This window comes from Macadamia integrifolia, chromosome 13, assembly GCF_013358625.1.
Source record: "Macadamia integrifolia cultivar HAES 741 chromosome 13, SCU_Mint_v3, whole genome shotgun sequence".
NCBI classification, from domain to species: domain Eukaryota; kingdom Viridiplantae; phylum Streptophyta; class Magnoliopsida; order Proteales; family Proteaceae; genus Macadamia; species Macadamia integrifolia.
In genome coordinates, this window is record NC_056569.1 from 3,991,084 (window position 1) to 4,008,946 (window position 17,863).

The following is a 17,863-nucleotide window of genomic DNA, read 5'->3' on the forward strand; positions in this document are numbered from 1 at the left end:
ATACGATATCCGATCGAGATGAAACGAAGTGCTTTGGAATCGTAACTGGATGCTCTACGACTTTTCAGAAGACTCAATCATCTGAATCATCCATGTAAAAAGACCAAAATGCCCCTACACCTTTCCAATGACGTATCTTTCTCATACGGAATCGGAATGCGATGAAATCAGAACCGTTGGAAATATTGTATTTTTTTCGTATTGTTACATGTAGAACGATTCCTTTAAAAAATTCATCTTCAATGCCGAAACTGCCCTTGACTGCCATAAATGCCGTAACTTCTTCATACGGTATCGGAATGTGACGAAATCAAATGCACTGGACTAGGAAAATTACAATCTATATTTTTCATGAAGAACCGATCTTCCAAAAATATCATTTTCATTGCCGAAAATGCCCTCGATCGTAAATAGGCCAATTTTGCCAGTTTTGACCCAGAAACCCGCACCACCTATTAATGATGTATTAAACCACTCCATGCATACCAAGCTGTTCTGTTATCTCATCGGTGACACTGGATACTGCCATGTCATCATTTTCATCCACGTCACCCAAACTGGCCACGTCATCACCGCCACGTGGCCGAGTTGCCAACAAGGACAACCATAAAACAACAACTTTAACATTAACTTCAAATAATTTCATATTTGGTTATAAAGTTTCACTTTACTTTGCATCCAAAACTCTTTGCTATTACATGTAAAATATATCATTACTAAATACGATTAAAAATATTAAATAGTTTATATAATAACATGGGATAATGATTATAAAAATTTCTTTTTAAAATATGAAAAATTTTCACTTCCCTTTCCTTTAAATTTCCATTGCAACCAAATGGAACCTTAAGGGAGCCTTTTCGGAAAGCCTCACCAAATGTGGTAAGTATAAGAGACTTCCCCTATTGGAATGGAACATATGCTAGATTATATATATTAGCATTTGAAGAGCAATCTAACATTTTTCTTTTTATATATTTGCTCTTTAATGGGCCCACATTCAATTCTTATAGCTCCATCAACCAAATGCCTTTCTTTAATGGAGATTGAAGGCCCTTTTAATAGGATACTCTTCTCACATTTCATATCATGACCCCCAGCTCCTGACTCCACCCTATGGTACACTGCTGATGCCATTTTTATAATTTATGAAACATTGAATCCCCTTTTAAGTCTTAACCAATTTTGTGCTTGTTCAGGGTCGAAAGAGATTAGTGAGAGATCCTCTTTCAAATGAACCAACGGATCTATCCTTGTTTGCCATGTGGCAAGAGTCGTGATGAGTTGGTGAAAAAAATTCACTCAGTTTTGCCACATTTAGTTTATGCCATTTGATTATTATTATAAGCGAAAGGAAAAAAGTTTTTTCAGTTGATGAGAGACTGAAAATGCCAATTTAAACTTTTAGTTAGTTATCCTTTGCTTGTCTTTTGATTCCTTCCTAGTGATGACAACGCCGAAGGTGGGGCGTGGTCTTGAGATTTGTTTGGTTTGTTGTTTTTGAAATTCTGAAAATTTCAGCTTTGTATGCTATTTTTCCTTTTTGTTAATTCATATGAGAGAGAGAGAGAGGATACCATGTACTTAATAGAATTAAAGGTTTTCTATTTAAAAAAAAAAAAAGAATTAAAGGTCTCTGCAGACTCAATTTAAAGGGGGTACCATGCACTTAAAAAGAATTAAAGGTCTCTGTCTCAATTAAAAGAGTTCAACTCCCAGTATTTAAATCAAACGTTCAAAAGACCTATTAATGGTGATCTAGTCTTGAAGCCAATCTTTACCGAAAAAAAAAAAAAAAAGACTTGAAGCGAATCAGAGAAACGAAAAACTAACAATAGATGGAATCACACAACGGCCTTTATAGTCAGATCTTAAAATTAGGAAATTCAAAAATTTTTTTTTTTTAAATAAATGGAATCACCATGGAACTTTATATCAGATCTTAAGATAGGAAATTCATATTTTTTTTTAGAGAACTATAATGCTGATTGGTTGCATTCGCTGCGCCCCTCCTATTGGATCCCTTGTGTGTCTCTTCATTGGTTGGCATTGATACAAGGACCATGCAACCCCCCCCCCCCCCCCTTTTAATGAGAGAAAACTTTTTTATCAAGATGTATAAAGGCGTCCATCAATAAGAAGTGATGAAACAATTTCCTTTATTGAGGTTGATAGTTCATTCTATGAGAGAGTACCGTACCCTTATCCCCACCAGTCAAGAATCATTTCCCCCTTTTAAGTTCATATGTGTGCATGCCACGACTTGGCTTCTCTTTCAATTCTTAACCACCAAAACCACGATGAGAGAAATAAAAGATTGTACATTCAGTAGATGGCACCACACAACGCCACGATCAGAAATATAAATATATAAATGATTGTACATTCATTTCACCAAAATAAATAAATAATTGTACATTCAGTAGATGCCCATCATAACACACTCTGATTGTATTTTATATATAATGGCGGTTTATATTTTTAATGAATTTATGCACATCACAAGACTCACAACATAGTTTGTCTCTCCCATATGTAGTTGAAACATTATATATTATTATTTCACAAAAAAAAAATTTTTTTAATTATTATTTTTTTAATAGATGAATAATATAGGGGAAGTGTTTTTTGTGGAGGAATGGCAGATTTTATGCATGTGTAAAGGTCAATGGAAATACATAAGAAAGCATCTACATGGAAGTTATTTTCCATTTCGTGGGAGGTGGGTTCATTAGGCTATGTTTGGTAATCAAGAGAAGAAAAAAAAAGAAAAGAAAAAAGTACATTTTTTATACTTTTGTCCTTGGGTAAGAATTTTTCTTTGCACTTGGTATGTCTTTATCCAAGAGAATATTTCCCTTTTTAAATTCAAAATTCCCCTCCTTGGGAATTGTGAAATTTTCTTTTGCTCCTTAAAAAATTTTCTTGCCAAAAAAATAGGAAAACATGAGAAAATATGAAAACATAATAAAACAAAAAATGAATGATTAAACAATGATTTCCTATATGCCTATCTCTCTCTCTCTTAAAATTCAATTTTTTTTGAATTTTTTTCTTTTCTTCTATTGGTAACCAAACATACATACATTTTTTATTTTCTCACCATTTCTTCTCTTTTCTTTTCTTTTCTTTTCTTTTCTTTTCTTCTCTTGACTATCAAACATAGCCTAAGCTTCCCATGTGTCTGGGCACAAGGGCCACACTTCATTATATAATTTTTTTTGTGATTACCAAGATAACAACAACTGTACTAAACTCAACTGGGAGATTGGTGATGTATCTCTACTAAGAGACGACAAGTATCAAGGATTTGAAGGATCGACAAGAATGTATAAACACATTTTAAAATCTTAAGTTTCATGACTAAAGAATAACAATATTGTGCCAAGATGAATGGATAAAGGTTACTAGAAAATAGCTGCAGCTTGGTAACAGTCAAAACAATTTAAAATTTTTAAAAATTAAATATAAACGATAATGATTTTCTTTTTTTCTGGAGTGCATATATACTGACGGTACGATTAAGATGTGAATCTCAAAAGGGCCTCTCCTCTCAAAATAGCAGAACTTCCAATTCCGAATGTCTAGTTCTGAGAATGGCCGAATATCTAGCTCTGAAGCCTCTTCATTATCATCTCCATTACCCTCATTCTCTAGTGAAGCATTCTCTTCTTCATCTTCATCTTCATCACCTACAAAGGTTCAGATAGTTTCAAGATCGGTATCGGACAAGCTTCTGGGTAAGTTCGCTGATGTATCAGAATTCGATTTCGATTACGAGCAGAGTGGGTTGTGGTCACCGCCGGTGAAACGCACAGTGTTCTTGAATTCCCCCGGTAAGGTATGCAGCGACCAAGATATGTTTGATAAGCTCAAGAGGAGACGCCATGGAAGGAGATACAAGGTTGGTTTACACCTTAATTAAGGATTTGTAGCCGTTTCATTCCAATTCTTCACTTAAATTTCCTTAAATTTATAGGGTTTTGTTTGAAATATGGTTCCAGGTGAAATGGTGCTCGTGAAGGGAGGTTCCGATCCATCGAAGATGGCGGCGGAGCAGGAGGAGGAGGAAGTCGTGGCAGCGTTTTTGCAGGGGTTAGCAGTAAGACGAAAATGTCCCTCAGTTTTTCAAATGTAGTTAATTACCAAGTTGTCCCTTTGCTGTAAAGAAGAGAAAAAGAACGCCTTTCTCAGTTTTTCTGTTGTGGTCGCTGTGATACTTTCGTATTGTCACTGTAATATTTTTTACCAAAAAAAATTTCATTCTAATATTTCTACATAGAATACAACCCAGCACAGCGTGATTCATGATTTTCTCTCGGAAATTTTCAGTTTGGATCCAACACTTGTTCTATTTCTTGTCATTAAAAGATGAAAAGAGATATATATGGAAGTAATAGGGACAAGTGAAGAAAGGTTAATTTATATATCACATTTGTGTTTTCGGATGGGATCAAAGATTTAGGGGACACTATTAGTATTTGTTGATACCGATCTGGATTGAATCAGATTGGTGGGTATGATCGGTTTTACCTTCTTTTTTTTTAAAGTACTATTTTTTTATAAATTTATCCCTGAAATGATATAGATACCGATCTGGATCAATTAGGGATTGAGGATCGATCTTAATCGATACCAATCCGATACAATCACAACCAATATGAGACCGATACTTAAAACCATGGATGGGAGAGAAGATTTGAACAATTGGGATGGTTTCAGCAAACGAAAGGTTCCTAGGTTTCAAAAAAGGGGCCATGCGTATGTTGCATATTAATTTACATACGACAGAAAAGAGGAAGGATCAAGTTTTTCGGCACCGGTGGCTGAACGATTTTGTGTGTTTTAAACACTGATAGAGACTGATGCCCATCTCTACAAAGATCAGAGTATCTGCAGCTTTCTCTTACCTTTTTTAATCCCCTGGATAAGGCAGCTCCTTCTAATTTGAAGCTGAGCTAGATTGCGCCTGCATCTAGGCCATTTCTCGAGACTTTGAGAACTTTGTGACATTGAGACATGAGTGACGTAGAATTATCCAACATTCCAAGTTGCAAATCCCTGGGAGTGTGGTGAGTCATGGTTTTTTAAAAGTTGGATTGGATCGAACAGATCTAATTAGCATCTATATCGATCCGATCCATATCAATCCTCAAGTAAGATATAAGGGTAAAATGGTAAAAAACAATATGTTTTTTCAATATAATAAAAAGAGGGTGGAGAAGAACTATATTCAGCTGGAGTAGGAAACACCAAGAGATAAGGCACGCAAAAAGATGACGCTAACCCCACACCCAGAGGTTGAAGATGTTGGCACGCACACACCCTCTCATTGGTCTCACACACTGATGTTTCCTGTGTCAGCAGAACATGGTTCTTTCACCTAAGAAAAAAAGGGGTACAAAAACCTAGATTCTCATAGGGTGGGGCATGTAAACGCAAAGGTCAGCTTTACAGTCTTCTATGAATTCTTAACTACGGGAAAGTGTTTCCTATGAGGAAGTGTCGCTCCTACGTGTGCACAGAAACCAATGATAGTGTACCAGGAAGCATCATTTGGGGAGATATTTTCATTTCATAGAGGGTGGGTGGATCATTTGACCCCCTCCCAATGTAATTGGGCCCCACAAAATCCATTTTCCCTTATAGTATATAGAGAAATAACAGAAAGCATCATGATTGGCTACGTTTTCGATCGGGGATCAACACTTATGATGGTAAGGGATGGGATCTCCCACACCAAGCAAATAGTATGGAAGGAGTGTCATATCATTTGTAAAGGGAGGTCCACATGGTCGGGAGGAGAGAGAATATGAAAGGACTACGACACTAGCAACGTGGAGAGCATTATTTCCAATTTTATTTTTCAATATCCAACATGATCCTTAAATTTCTTGCCATATTTAGTAATAATAATGCTGGGTAGATGTAATTTTTATTTTACTTTTAAATCCAAGGAATTAAGATGCAAAATTATGTAAAATCTAATAATCAAATATGGATAATTTGGAGATAGTGACATAACCAATGGGTGATTACAAAGTTTCTTTATAAGGTTTGCAAATTTCATTTCCCTTCCCTTCAATTTTCCAACCAAAAGGAGCATAAAGAATTATATGAATTAATCAAGAGTAATATGTAACTTTCGCATAAAACGTATTATGAGTAATTAATTAATTTCAATCATTTGAAGTGAGGAGGTTCATTATCATTCTAATCTAATCAAGGTAATTTGAATAAATTGAAGTGAAGAAGGTCTTTATCATTCTCATCTAATCAAGGTATCATGGACTTAAAACGAAGGAACAAAAGAACCAAGCTGATCTGGTAGTAAACGTCCAAAGATAGCATGTGTGCAATGACTACATTGCCTCATCCCCCCCACCGCATGCTGAAGATGTTCCCACATGCCTTTTCATTGGCATGTGCATCTGTTGTATGCTCTTCCTATGTCAGATCGGAAAGATCCTTTCTCCCTAAAATAAATTAAACTTTCATTTTGCATCATCAACTTAACAAAAAAAAAAAAAAGTATTTTTCTATAGATCAATTTCTATCCAATATGTACACGACCCTTTCACCAATTAGCTCAGTTATAATTTATCATGCCTATGTTCAAGATTTCATTTAACAGATTCCTTTACTGATTGGTTGTAGCTAGTCTTGTCATTGATGATCAATTCTGGCCCACTACTCCCTTTGAAGCCAAGAAAAACTCTAGGCAAAGCCTTTTGGTTAGTCCTAGAAGGCTAGAACTGATTTCTTAACTGACGTTAGGTATGGTTTTCCCCATCAAAGCAACTGTGAAGGGATTGATTCGTTTCTTTCAATGTAAGCAATTTATATACTTTTTGGTAGAAAAGCAAATCAAGAAAGTTATAGTTGGGCAGGCTAGGTTAGTGTTGACTGTTGAGTCCAACTCCTAACAGGCTGGATGTGGGTTGTGATTTGTGAAACATCACCACAAGTTTGGGTTAGGGTAGGTAAGTTCTTGCACCTTGGCAGTTGCAAGCTTGTAATAGTGTCACAAAATGTGTATTATCCATGCTAGATTTAACCAACTGCTCATCTTACTTGCTTTACATTCTTTCACAGCTCATCTTTGTCCAAGTAGAGTGTTTGAATGGCATCTTTCGGTCTTTTTCCCGTAGAAAATGTGAATATTCAGATACAATATATTATTATTATCACCTAAATAATTAGACATCCCAACCTGTAATTACAACGATCCAATTGTAAGAGCAGGGCTCTACAAATTGAGCTATATCCCTGAGCCAAGTGAATCATGCATGAAGGAATTAACCAAACCTCGAGCTTAAGTGAGTATTGCCAAACTACCGGTCCAAGTAGTGCTCATGAGATGTGTACTTTGAGTGTATCCGGTCTTGATTTGCATCGACCAATCATGAGAAAGGGATCAAACACCGATAAAGTGATCAAAACCGAATCATAATCGAGAATCTTTAAAAAGAAAAACCAAGAATAAGATCGAACCAAGTATTGGTTCAATCAGATCGATTTCCGATTCAACCGTATTTTGATTATCTCTACATTGTGGTTTCAAAAGCTGGTCAGAACCAATAAGGCTAGACCGATTATTATCGGGGCATGCCATATAGGGACTGGCTAGTGGCTATGACCGGAGTGACCGTTTATACCCCGATTAGCCTGTGATCAATCGGTTGGTAAACGATGCCTTATAAGCACCGAACCGATTGATCAAGAGCTCCGCGTTTCAGCTTTCCTGCTTTGTCGCTGCGATCACTATGGCGACACCTCAACGTCGAATCTTCGCTCTCTTCTTTCCTGTCCTAACTCCTAACAGTCTATGATTTGCTGGTCGATGAATGCGCGTCCATCTCTCTTTTCTCCTCGTAATTGATTTTTCAAGTTGTTTGAATCGATTCTTTGAGAGGTGGGCGTATTGTGTGTGAATTAATTTCTATGCTACGCATCACGTGTATGAGTATTGGCTACTCTTTTGGAGGATTTAATTCGAACAAGTTGAGATTTTCCCAATTTTTGATAGATTTTTTAATAGAAGTAAGAGAAGTTTGCCAAGAGTAGGAGCTGTTCTTTTCTGATTTCAACTGTGAATTTGATGATTTACAAATGAAGGTTCGATTTTCTATTGGGGTTTGTTTTTATCTGATTCGTATTCAGTTGTTCTCAATTTGATGGAGCTGTTGAGGGTTTAGCAAGTATTGAGATCAGATCAGGTGTTGCCGGGGCTGTGATTTCACTTCCTATATTTTCTTGGGTTTGGTAGTATTGAGGTTGGGAGTTCCTGCAATGTTCTTTCACCTGTCTTGATTGAATTGGTGTATGAACTGAAAGGAAGTTGGAATTCCTTCCTGACCTTGTGGTAGATGGTGTGAATTTGTATTTGCAATGGCTATAACTTAGAATGCAAAAGGAGATCGTAGAAACCGATTTAGAAACAGAAAAGGCTGCATCTGCTGGAGTTAGTGACATTCAAGGTGGAAGCCAGGGATTTCGTAGGGAGCCATCTTTCTCAGGTTGGTGTGATGAGAATGGGATCATTTATTCAACTTGTTCTTCAGACAAAGCTGATGCAAGTATAGAAGATCCTGATTTTGAATTGCCTTTGCCTGAAGGTGACGGGCCAGATAATGAATTCTTAGGTGGGGTTAGACAGAAATTTACGAAATTTCAGCAGAGAAGTATGCATTTGAATGGAGGTCATTCCATTAATAGTACAGTTTCATATATGGAAAGGAATGGAAATGAGACCAACTCTGTGCCTTGTAATATTGAAAATGGCTCTGAGAGCCAACAGAATGGTTCGCATTTTAATGTGGATGGTGCTGCTACAAGGGGAACACATAAAACAGTAGCAGATACTCAAAGCTCTATTTCCATAGTCATTGTTCTTAAGACGTTGTTTTTCGTATTTGTATGGTATGGTTTCAGTACTTGTTTGACTCTGTAAGTTGTCAGACTCTACACTGATACTCAGTTTCAGTCTATTTATGCCTTATTCTTTCAGTTCTGGATTGATTGTTTATTTTGTTTTCTCTTGCCCAGATATAACAAAACACTTTTAGGAGATAATTTAGGAAAGTTTCCTGCTCCAATGTTGATGAACACCGTCCACTTTGCAATGCAAGCTGTTCTGTCCAATGCTATTACATGGTTTTGGGACAAAAGGTTTCAACCCAGAGTAGCAATGTCATGGAGGGATTACTTTATACGAGGTAAGATCATCATTTTTTTTTTAAACTTTGGCATCCTGTTGTGTGGCGTTTGTTCATCTCAGAACCAATTCCCAAATCCTTTCTTGTTTAGTGTCTGCTTTTCTTTGGGTTTTGGGGCTGGGGTGGGGGCATGGAAGAAACTGAAAAATTGGTGATTAACACTAAAGATGATCTTCTGTTTAACTGAGAGTGGAGATTGGGTTGAATGTGGTTCTCTCTTTCGACATCTTTTTGTTTATAGAGCTGTTGTCACAAGTCCCAACTTTCCCTTCTCTTTTTAATGTGGCCTTTATATTCATTTGGTGGAAATAAAAGAAAAAGGTAGAAATAGCAACATTAGGATTTTGGTTTGGCTTAATGACCATAAGGCATACTGAGTGTACGAGGCTCCTGCCGCTGCAAAGTCTGGGGAGGCTTATAATGTACATAGTCTTACCCTTGCTTCGTAGAGAGGCTGTTTCCAAACTTGAACCTGCAACCACTAGGTCGCAATGGAGCAACTCCGCCCTTATTCAAAACAAGGGCGTACCCAGCGCATGAGGCTCCCACTACTGCAGGGTCTGGGTGGGGGGCATATGTATGCAGTCTTACCCCCGCTTTTCGTGGAGAGGCTGTTTCCTTGTTCAAACTTGCGGCCCCCAGGTTGCAATAGAGCAACCTTACCGTTGTGCCGAGGCCCATCCTCTTAAGGACCACTCCTTATTCACTCTTCATAAATTTGCTATAATCTAACGTGGAAGGATCTTGTCAGGTACATAGGGTTGTTACTTCTTTTGATGAATCCTCCTTAAATGTTTGCAAAACTGATTGATGATGGCAAGAGCTGAGGATCTTCACAGTGACAATAATTGTCGTTTATAACTTTTTACAGAGCTCAATTTTCCTCCTATCTCTTAGTTTTAATGTGAAAGACTAAGTCATGGAAGTTTAGTGTAAAGTAATTTATGGATTTAACCATGTGGACTTGGCACTGATCCAATTTTCTGGTTGAAGTTTTTGAGTGCAATGGAAAAATGAATTTTCCCTAATTATTGGTGCAACTGATTGATCATGGTGAGAGCTGAGGATCATCATAATGAAGATAATTGTCATTTATAACTTTTTACAGTGCTCAATTAGTCAATTTTTTCCTATCTATTAGTTTTAATGTGGATGAGTAAGTCATGGATTTTGGTCTAAAGTAATTGTATGGATTTAACCACGTGGACTTGGCACTAATCCAATTAATTTGCCTTCTGGTCGAAGCTTTTGAATGCAACAGGAAACAAGCTGTTGGGGTAATGTAAGTAACAAGGTTATTCATTTAAATGACTGTCTATTGCCATGACCTGTGAAAGCCATGATGAGAAGATGTGATATAATGCAAATTGAATGTGTCTAACGGACTGGGAGAGAAAAAATGACGTGGACTGTGATTGTGGGAAAATATATAAACGCTTATGATTTGATAGAACACATTGGTCCTACATTCCTCAAACACAGTTATTAGAAGCCATAAATTCCTTAGGATTGAATCCCAAGGAAATAACAGATCCCTAGTCAAGTATTCTCCATACATGGAGGTTCCTAGTAAATAGATCCTCTGTTCCTTTCTACTCTAAGGAATGCCTACTGGAAAGCCTGGAATGACTCTCCACAGAATTAGAGCTTCTCGTCGTATGTTCAGTAGTCGAAGATGTGCCCTATTTGTGTACTATGGAGGGACAAAACATGACTTGTATTATTTTAGTCACAAAATTATTGAAACCCCTAGACTATACTTGTTCCATCTTAGGAGTAAACTTTTGGGGGTTTCTGTGGATGGAAATCAGTTCAGCTTTGTAAATTTAAGTAAATATTGGAATTTCCAGACCAGTTGTGATGTTAAGCGATAGAATCATACCTACATACACAGACATAGAAACAAAAACACATTCATGATCTGGAAAGAACAGAACATAGCTGTCATGGCCCCTAGGTGAACCAAGGCAGTCGAAGGTAGCAAAAGGCGATGCCTGCATGCTTGGACGGCTAGGCGATGCCTTGACAACTATGAAATGGAATTTTGTATCATATATTAATCACCAGTCTATGAAGGTCAATATCTACTTGATTTTATAGTTTTCAACCTTAGTTTTTATCTGCTAGCAATATCATAGTATGGCAGAGAGCAAGATTTTTCTTTTTCATTTTTGGTTGGACACAACTTTCAGCAAAATTTCAATAGTTTTGACCAGTTTAACTTCTGAACTGAAGGACTATCTTGTATTTTCTTTTGTAACACTCTGCAGTATCTTTAATTTATCATCCTCAGACATACATGGTTGTGATGGGATACACATTACTTCTACATCTATAGCCTGCTAGATTCATGGCTTTTGCTGGGAGTGGTCCTTTGAAAAACAACACTTTTCATGTGCTATAAAATGTGAGAAAGAATTCTTTTTCTCCTTATGTATGTATATATATAAGCATTATGTGTAAGAAAATTATGAATGTTCAAACCATTGTTGTTATGTTGATCTAGAATCATTTTTAAGTTGGGTATGTAATTGCAATGCTGTGGGCTCAATTAGCCAATGACAAGGGGACTTTGTGGGAAGCATGATCCAATTGTTTGGATTTATGATTTTGGCCATCTCTTGGTGCATTTGGGAACAGAGTAAAGTAGATTTTAATGACTTGAGAATAGATGATTACTTGAACGTGTGTATATGTGGCTAGTTCTAGTGAGGAATGTCTGAGGAGTTTAGAGGCTTAAGTTGGGTTAGATGTATTAATTGCAGCCATTCGTAATCAAAAGTCTATACTTCACACCTCTTCTTGGAAGGTTTGGATGATCAAGGATGATTGAGGATAATGAGATGTTTTACTGGAAAATATGGAGAATGAGCTTCTTCTGATGGTGAGTAGTAAGTGCAGTTGGTTCGCATGGTCATGTGGTCCATTAGATTACAGGTGAAAGCATGTTACTGAATGATAAAATCTGAAACTTATTGGAAATGGCTCTGAATCTAGAGCTTGTTTGTAATGGATGAAAACTCAAATTCCATAGTCTTGATCTGGACGTTGCTCCAAATTAGTTCTCCTGTGTGGTCACTCCGGTGAGATTATGTCCAGAATGCACACAATTTGATAAGTAGATGAAATGGGTGTTTAACTGAATATTTTCTGAACTTAATGCATTTTAGGAATCACATTGAGCAAATCAGTTATACATGGTATTGCTGAAGTAATGCTGAATAATGTTGATGCGGATCCGGGTTCCAGGAGCAGGAATCGGATCGCTTAGGGCCCACAATAAAGTAGTAAATTCAAAATTTAAAGAGTAATGACAGTTCTGTAAATAAACTGAAGTTTAAGGGAATGGCAGAGTTGTAAATAAACAGAAATTATAATGTGCTGCTTGGGAGATGAGACATAAAGGGAATTAATAGTTTCTGGAGGGGATAAACTAGGAAACAAAATAGAAATATGGGAGATGGGAGAATTAAAGGTAGACAGAAGGCTATTACAGGAAATCAGAATAAAAGAGAATGAATTAGTAACTCACGATTCTGTTGGGGTTGTCTTCAACCTCTAGACAGCCAAAACAGGAGGCGGTGGAACACCCAAGAGGAAATCAAGCTTCAGCCTTTGAAATCTCTCTCAACAGCTCTAAAATTTCAGATCTACTGTCGCCTTAGCCTGCTGGACCATTCCAAACTAGTACAGCTCAAGGGTTCAAGCAATACTTGGAATAACGAGTTCTGAAAATTGGAATCAGCGGTAGTTGCAGGTGGAGGAACTACCCAGTTCAGGCATCAAATGAACCCAGATTTAAGGGATAACTTTCCCTCTCTCAGCCCTCTTGAATCCCTCCTTCAAATAGATTCAATAGCCTTCCAATAAGTGGAAAGGAATTTCTGAAATCAGATCAAACGGACAGCACAGTTGCAGGTTCCTTCAGATGGTTGGATCTCACCACACACGTGAGATGTAGATGCCCAACTTCCCAGGTTAAGTTGCCTTTAGGTAAGGATTGTACGTACCAAATTTCAGCCACAAAAGTTGAGGATTGAGGGAGCTCGATTCAACTGTGGAGGGCTGCAATTATCGCTCTAAGAGAGGAATGAACAGTAATATAAAACGATAGATTGGAATAAGAGAAGAATATCAGAGAAGGGAAAAGAGAAACCAGGAGAGAGAGATTGGTAGAGAATATTAGAGAAGGGGAAGAAAGAAAGCATCCATGGCCGCCATCGACTTCAACCAAAACATATTGTCTCAAATTCATTCAAATCTAAAACTGAGTTCTTCTCTATTACATGACTAATATATAGGAAAAATCAAACAATTAATGGAAACTACTTGAAAATGGAAAATATTCTAAAATTAGAAGCTAGCTAATTTAAAAATAAATTATTTCTAAAACAATAGAAAATCAAATCAAAAGATATTTCTTTCCTAAGTCCATCGTGCAACTGCATCAGTTCTCTCGGTCTTAAAAGAACTCGACTCCGTCAAGTTAGGTCGTGCTCCCAAGATACCCTTGTAAATTGCTTGCTGATGAGTTGGCATGTATCTCGAAGCAGAAGATGGGAACATAACACCAAGAGGAGGGAGAGTAGGCTGATGTGTCACTGGAGTAGGAGTCGGTCGACGACGTGGCATGTCTGATAATGCGTGTGGCCTCATTAAGTACATACGACCTCCTTGCTTCACCTTGATGGTGTTCCGTGCGCCATCATAGAGAATGCCTGCATGTCGCTGCCAAGGTCATCCTAGAAGAATGTCGTAGTGTGCCAATGGGGTGACCAAGCAGGTGACATGGTACTGTAACGGCCCAAACTGTAAGTGTACTCGAACAACTGCAGTGGCCTCTTCTCGAGCTGTGGGTCCAAAGCCTCGCACGTGAATCTTCTTGAAAAGCTGCTTTTGTGGAAGGTTGTGTGCTCGAACAAATTCAGCAGATATAAAATTTGCTTCTGCCCCAGTATCAACAACTGCATGAACATCAATAGGGTCGGAGCCGTGCAGGAGAGTACCCTTCTGTCTGGAGAGAGGAGCCTTATCAACTAGTCTATTCGAAAAGGATGAAAGGCTAGCTAAATGAGCTTCTACATCTTCATCTTCATCATCGACAATATCATCGTCCTCGAGGGGATAAGGATATAAATAAGATTCATCTTCATTCTTCTCTGTCGATTGCTTCTCTGCTACATTCACAAAACGAGTCCTGTTGGGACACCTGTTGGAATAGTGACCCTTCTCGCCACAACTATGGCATATAATATTATTCACCCCAACACTATCCTTGTTGAATTCTAACATTTTTTCTTCAACTCTGCGAGCTTCAGGCTTCTTTTCCTCCATACGTGGTGGAGGTCTATAAACTGAAGAAGTCTTGAGCATACCCTTCCAATAAATGGACTTCTCTTCAGCTGTCTTGGCATGAGCCGCTGCCATATCAACAGACCTGAAATCAGTGTTAGTCAACTCAAGTCGAATCTCAGTACTTAACCCATTGATATATCGCATCACCTGTTGCTGGTCTGTTTCCTAAAGTTGACACCTTGAAGACAGTTTGTGGAATTCGAGGGTGTATGAATCCACATCTTTGTTCCCTTGTTGCAAGTTAAGTAATTTATGGAACATTACCTTTTCATAATTAAGAGGAACAAATTTTTCAGTCAAGATTTACTTCATGACCTCCCAATTGATAACGGGTCCAAGTCTTCTGACAAACCTTGCATGTAGTACATCATCCCACCATGAACATGCATACCCAATAAACTTGGTGATGATGAGTTCACACTTCTTCATGTCTGGAAGAGACTTATACGCAAAAATTCTCTCCACTTTGGTGAGCCAGTCAAGAAATTCCTCAGGTCCCTTTTCACCACTGAACTCGGGAACGGGGAACCTCAACTTTGATGCCATAATCTCTGTCGGAAAATTGCCGGGTAACATCCTGGGGAACAACTGGATCAAGTTCCCACCTCTGAGGTGTATCTTCGATCCGTAAAGTGTTGAGCTGATGAGGTAATGTAGAGGATCCTTCTTCAACTCGCTTGTCGGACCTCTTCATAAAGGCAATCATCTCTTCCATAAACTTATCAAACTTATCTTCAGTCCTCTCAAGCCTAGCATCAGTATTCTGTTGGTTCTCGGCTAACTCACGATACAATTTGTGTAACTCAGCATTAGTGATGTGACTTGCCATGGTTAGAAAATTGCAGGAAAATTTGCTCTGATACCACTTGATGCGGATCCGGGTTCCAAGAACAGGAATCGGATCGCTTAGGGCCCATAATAAAGTAGTAAATTCAAAATTTAAAGAGTAATGGCAGTTCTGTAAATAAACTGAAGTTTAAGGGAATGGCAGAGTTGTAAATAAACAGAAATTATAATGTGCTACTTGGGAGATGGGACATAAAGGGAATTAATAGTTTTTGGAGGGGATAAACTAGGACACAAAATAGAAATATGGGAGATGGGAGAATTAAAGGTAGACAGAAGGCTATTACAGGAAATCAGAATAAAAGAGAATGAATTAGTAACTCACGATTCTGTTGGGGTTGTCTTCAACCTCTAGACAGCCAAAACAGGAGGCGGTGGAACACCCAAGAGGAAATCAAGCTTCGGCCTTTGAAATCTCTCTCAACAGCTCTAAAATTTCAGATCTACTGTCGCCTTAGCCTGCTGGACCATTCCAAACTAGGACAGCTCAAGGGTTCAAGCAATACTTGGAATAACGAGTTCTGAAAATTGGAATCAGCGGTATTTGCAGGTGGAGGAACTACCCAGTTCAGGCATCAAATGAACCCAGATTTAAGGGATAACTTTCCCTCTCTCAGCCCTCTTGAATCCCTCCTTCAAATAGATTCAATAGCCTTCCAATAAGTGGAAAGGAATTTCTGAAATCAGATCAAACGGACAGCACAGTTGCAGGTTCCTTCAGATGGTTGGATCTCACCACACACGTGAGATGTAGATGCCCAACTTCCCAGGTTAAGTTGCCTTTAGGTAAGGATTGTACGTACCAAATTTCAGCCACAAAAGTTGAGGATTGAGGGAGCTCGATTCAACTGTGAAGTGCTGCAATTATCGCTCTAAGAGAGAAAGGAACAGTAATATAGAACGATAGATTGGAATAAGAGAAGAATATCAGAGAAGGGAAAAGAGAAACCAGAAGAGAGAGATTGGTAGAGAATATTAGAGAAGGGGAAGAAAGAAAGCATCCATGGCCGCCATCGACTTCAACCAAAACATATTGTCTCAAATTCATTCAAATCTAAAACTGAGTTCTTCTCTATTACATGACTAATATATAGGAAAAATCAAACAATTAATGGAAACTACTTGAAAATGGAAACTATTCTAAAATTAGAAGCTAGCTAATTTAAAAATAAATTATTTCTAAAACAATAGAAAATCAAATCAAAAGATATTTCTTTCCTAAGTCCATCATGCAACTGCATCAAATGTTAGTACAATGCTAATATGCATCAAAGCATGAACCTGTTGACCACATGTTTCTTGGTTCATTTTATAAATGTGGTGTCTATACTCTCTTAGGATCAGCATCGCCTTTTCCCTGAGCTCGATTTTTTATGTTCTCAACATTCAATGTTCACAAATAGTTTCCCATATTCTTCTTAACTTTTGGAAATGCAAAAAATTCAAATGCTTCTTAATTTAGTAACTTCTCTAACAACTAATCCTTCAGATGGACTTTGCCTTTCACAGTTGTGCCAACGGCTCTTGGAACTGCACTGGATATAAACCTGAGCAATGCCTCTCTTGTTTTCATTACTGTCACATTTGCAACTATGGTTTGTTGTTCATCCTTCTTTGTTTATTTTCGTGATGATTCATTGTCCTTTAGAATTGAATTTATCTCTTTGTATGTAACCTGTTTTGAATTAATAATAGATAGTGTGATTTTCCCGCCATTTCGCACTACTAGTACATAAGACTCTGTATATTTTGTGTATTTTAATGTATTTCTAACTTTTGATGTATCTATTTGTCTATAATTTTCTCCTTTGTAATAATCTAAAATGAGATTTTGTGTTTCTCTATTCTATATAACATATTGTCTATTGGTTTTTTATGCTTTTTTTTTTCCTGCAGTGTAAATCTGCGTCTCCTATTTTTCTGCTCCTTTTTGCTTTTGCGTTCAGGTGAGTTTCTCTTCCATTGATTTTACTACCAATCCATATGCAATTTGTTCATAAACCATGTCATATGAAAGTTTCACTGAACATTAGAGACAAGGTCTGTTTATAGGGGTCCCCATGGAACCCATAACCCGAGATCCAAGATATTATTTTCCCTAATCACATTTTTATGTCATATGATAAATTGCAGTGGTCTTGATGAGTTAAAAATTTATATATATATATATATATATACTTGGGGAGGTGAGGGGGTTTGGGGACGTTAAAAGATTCATAGAGTTTTTAACCATTAAGATACATGCAAGTAATTTTATTAAAATGCACTTAATCTTGTAGGTTGGAGACTCCAAGCATTAAACTTCTTGGCATCATATTAATCATCTCTGTTGGAATTCTGTTGACAGGTATTTCTCCATCATTGCATTCAGCCATTCTCTTATGCCTACTTTTTTGTTTCCAGTTTTAATTTGTTCATAACCCACCTCCGCCCCCCCCCCCCCC

General features: G+C 37.6%; 2 protein-coding genes across 7 annotated transcripts in view; both read left to right on the top strand.

Moving 5' to 3' along the window:
* The first annotated feature begins 3,536 nt into the window (after positions 1-3,536).
* Positions 3,537-4,277, top strand: LOC122058666. The gene is made up of 2 exons (XM_042621318.1): positions 3,537-3,904; positions 4,005-4,277. Exons 1-2 carry the CDS (start codon positions 3,581-3,583, stop codon positions 4,020-4,022), a joined length of 342 nt encoding a protein of 113 aa, XP_042477252.1. The 5' UTR covers positions 3,537-3,580; the 3' UTR covers positions 4,023-4,277.
* Positions 4,278-7,707: 3,430 nt separating this feature from the next.
* LOC122059259 (probable sugar phosphate/phosphate translocator At1g06470) overlaps positions 7,708-17,863 on the top strand; it is a 43,330-nt gene continuing 33,174 nt past the window's right edge. For all 6 annotated transcript variants that reach the window (XM_042621954.1, XM_042621952.1, XM_042621950.1 and 3 more), the window contains exons 1-5: positions 7,708-8,949; positions 9,049-9,218; positions 16,929-17,014; positions 17,316-17,365; positions 17,699-17,766. In XM_042621954.1, coding sequence (XP_042477888.1) covers positions 8,408-8,949; positions 9,049-9,218; positions 16,929-17,014; positions 17,316-17,365; positions 17,699-17,766 — 916 coding nt within the window. In that variant the 5' untranslated portion in view covers positions 7,708-8,407. The remainder of the gene's footprint in view (positions 8,950-9,048; positions 9,219-16,928; positions 17,015-17,315; positions 17,366-17,698; positions 17,767-17,863) is intronic.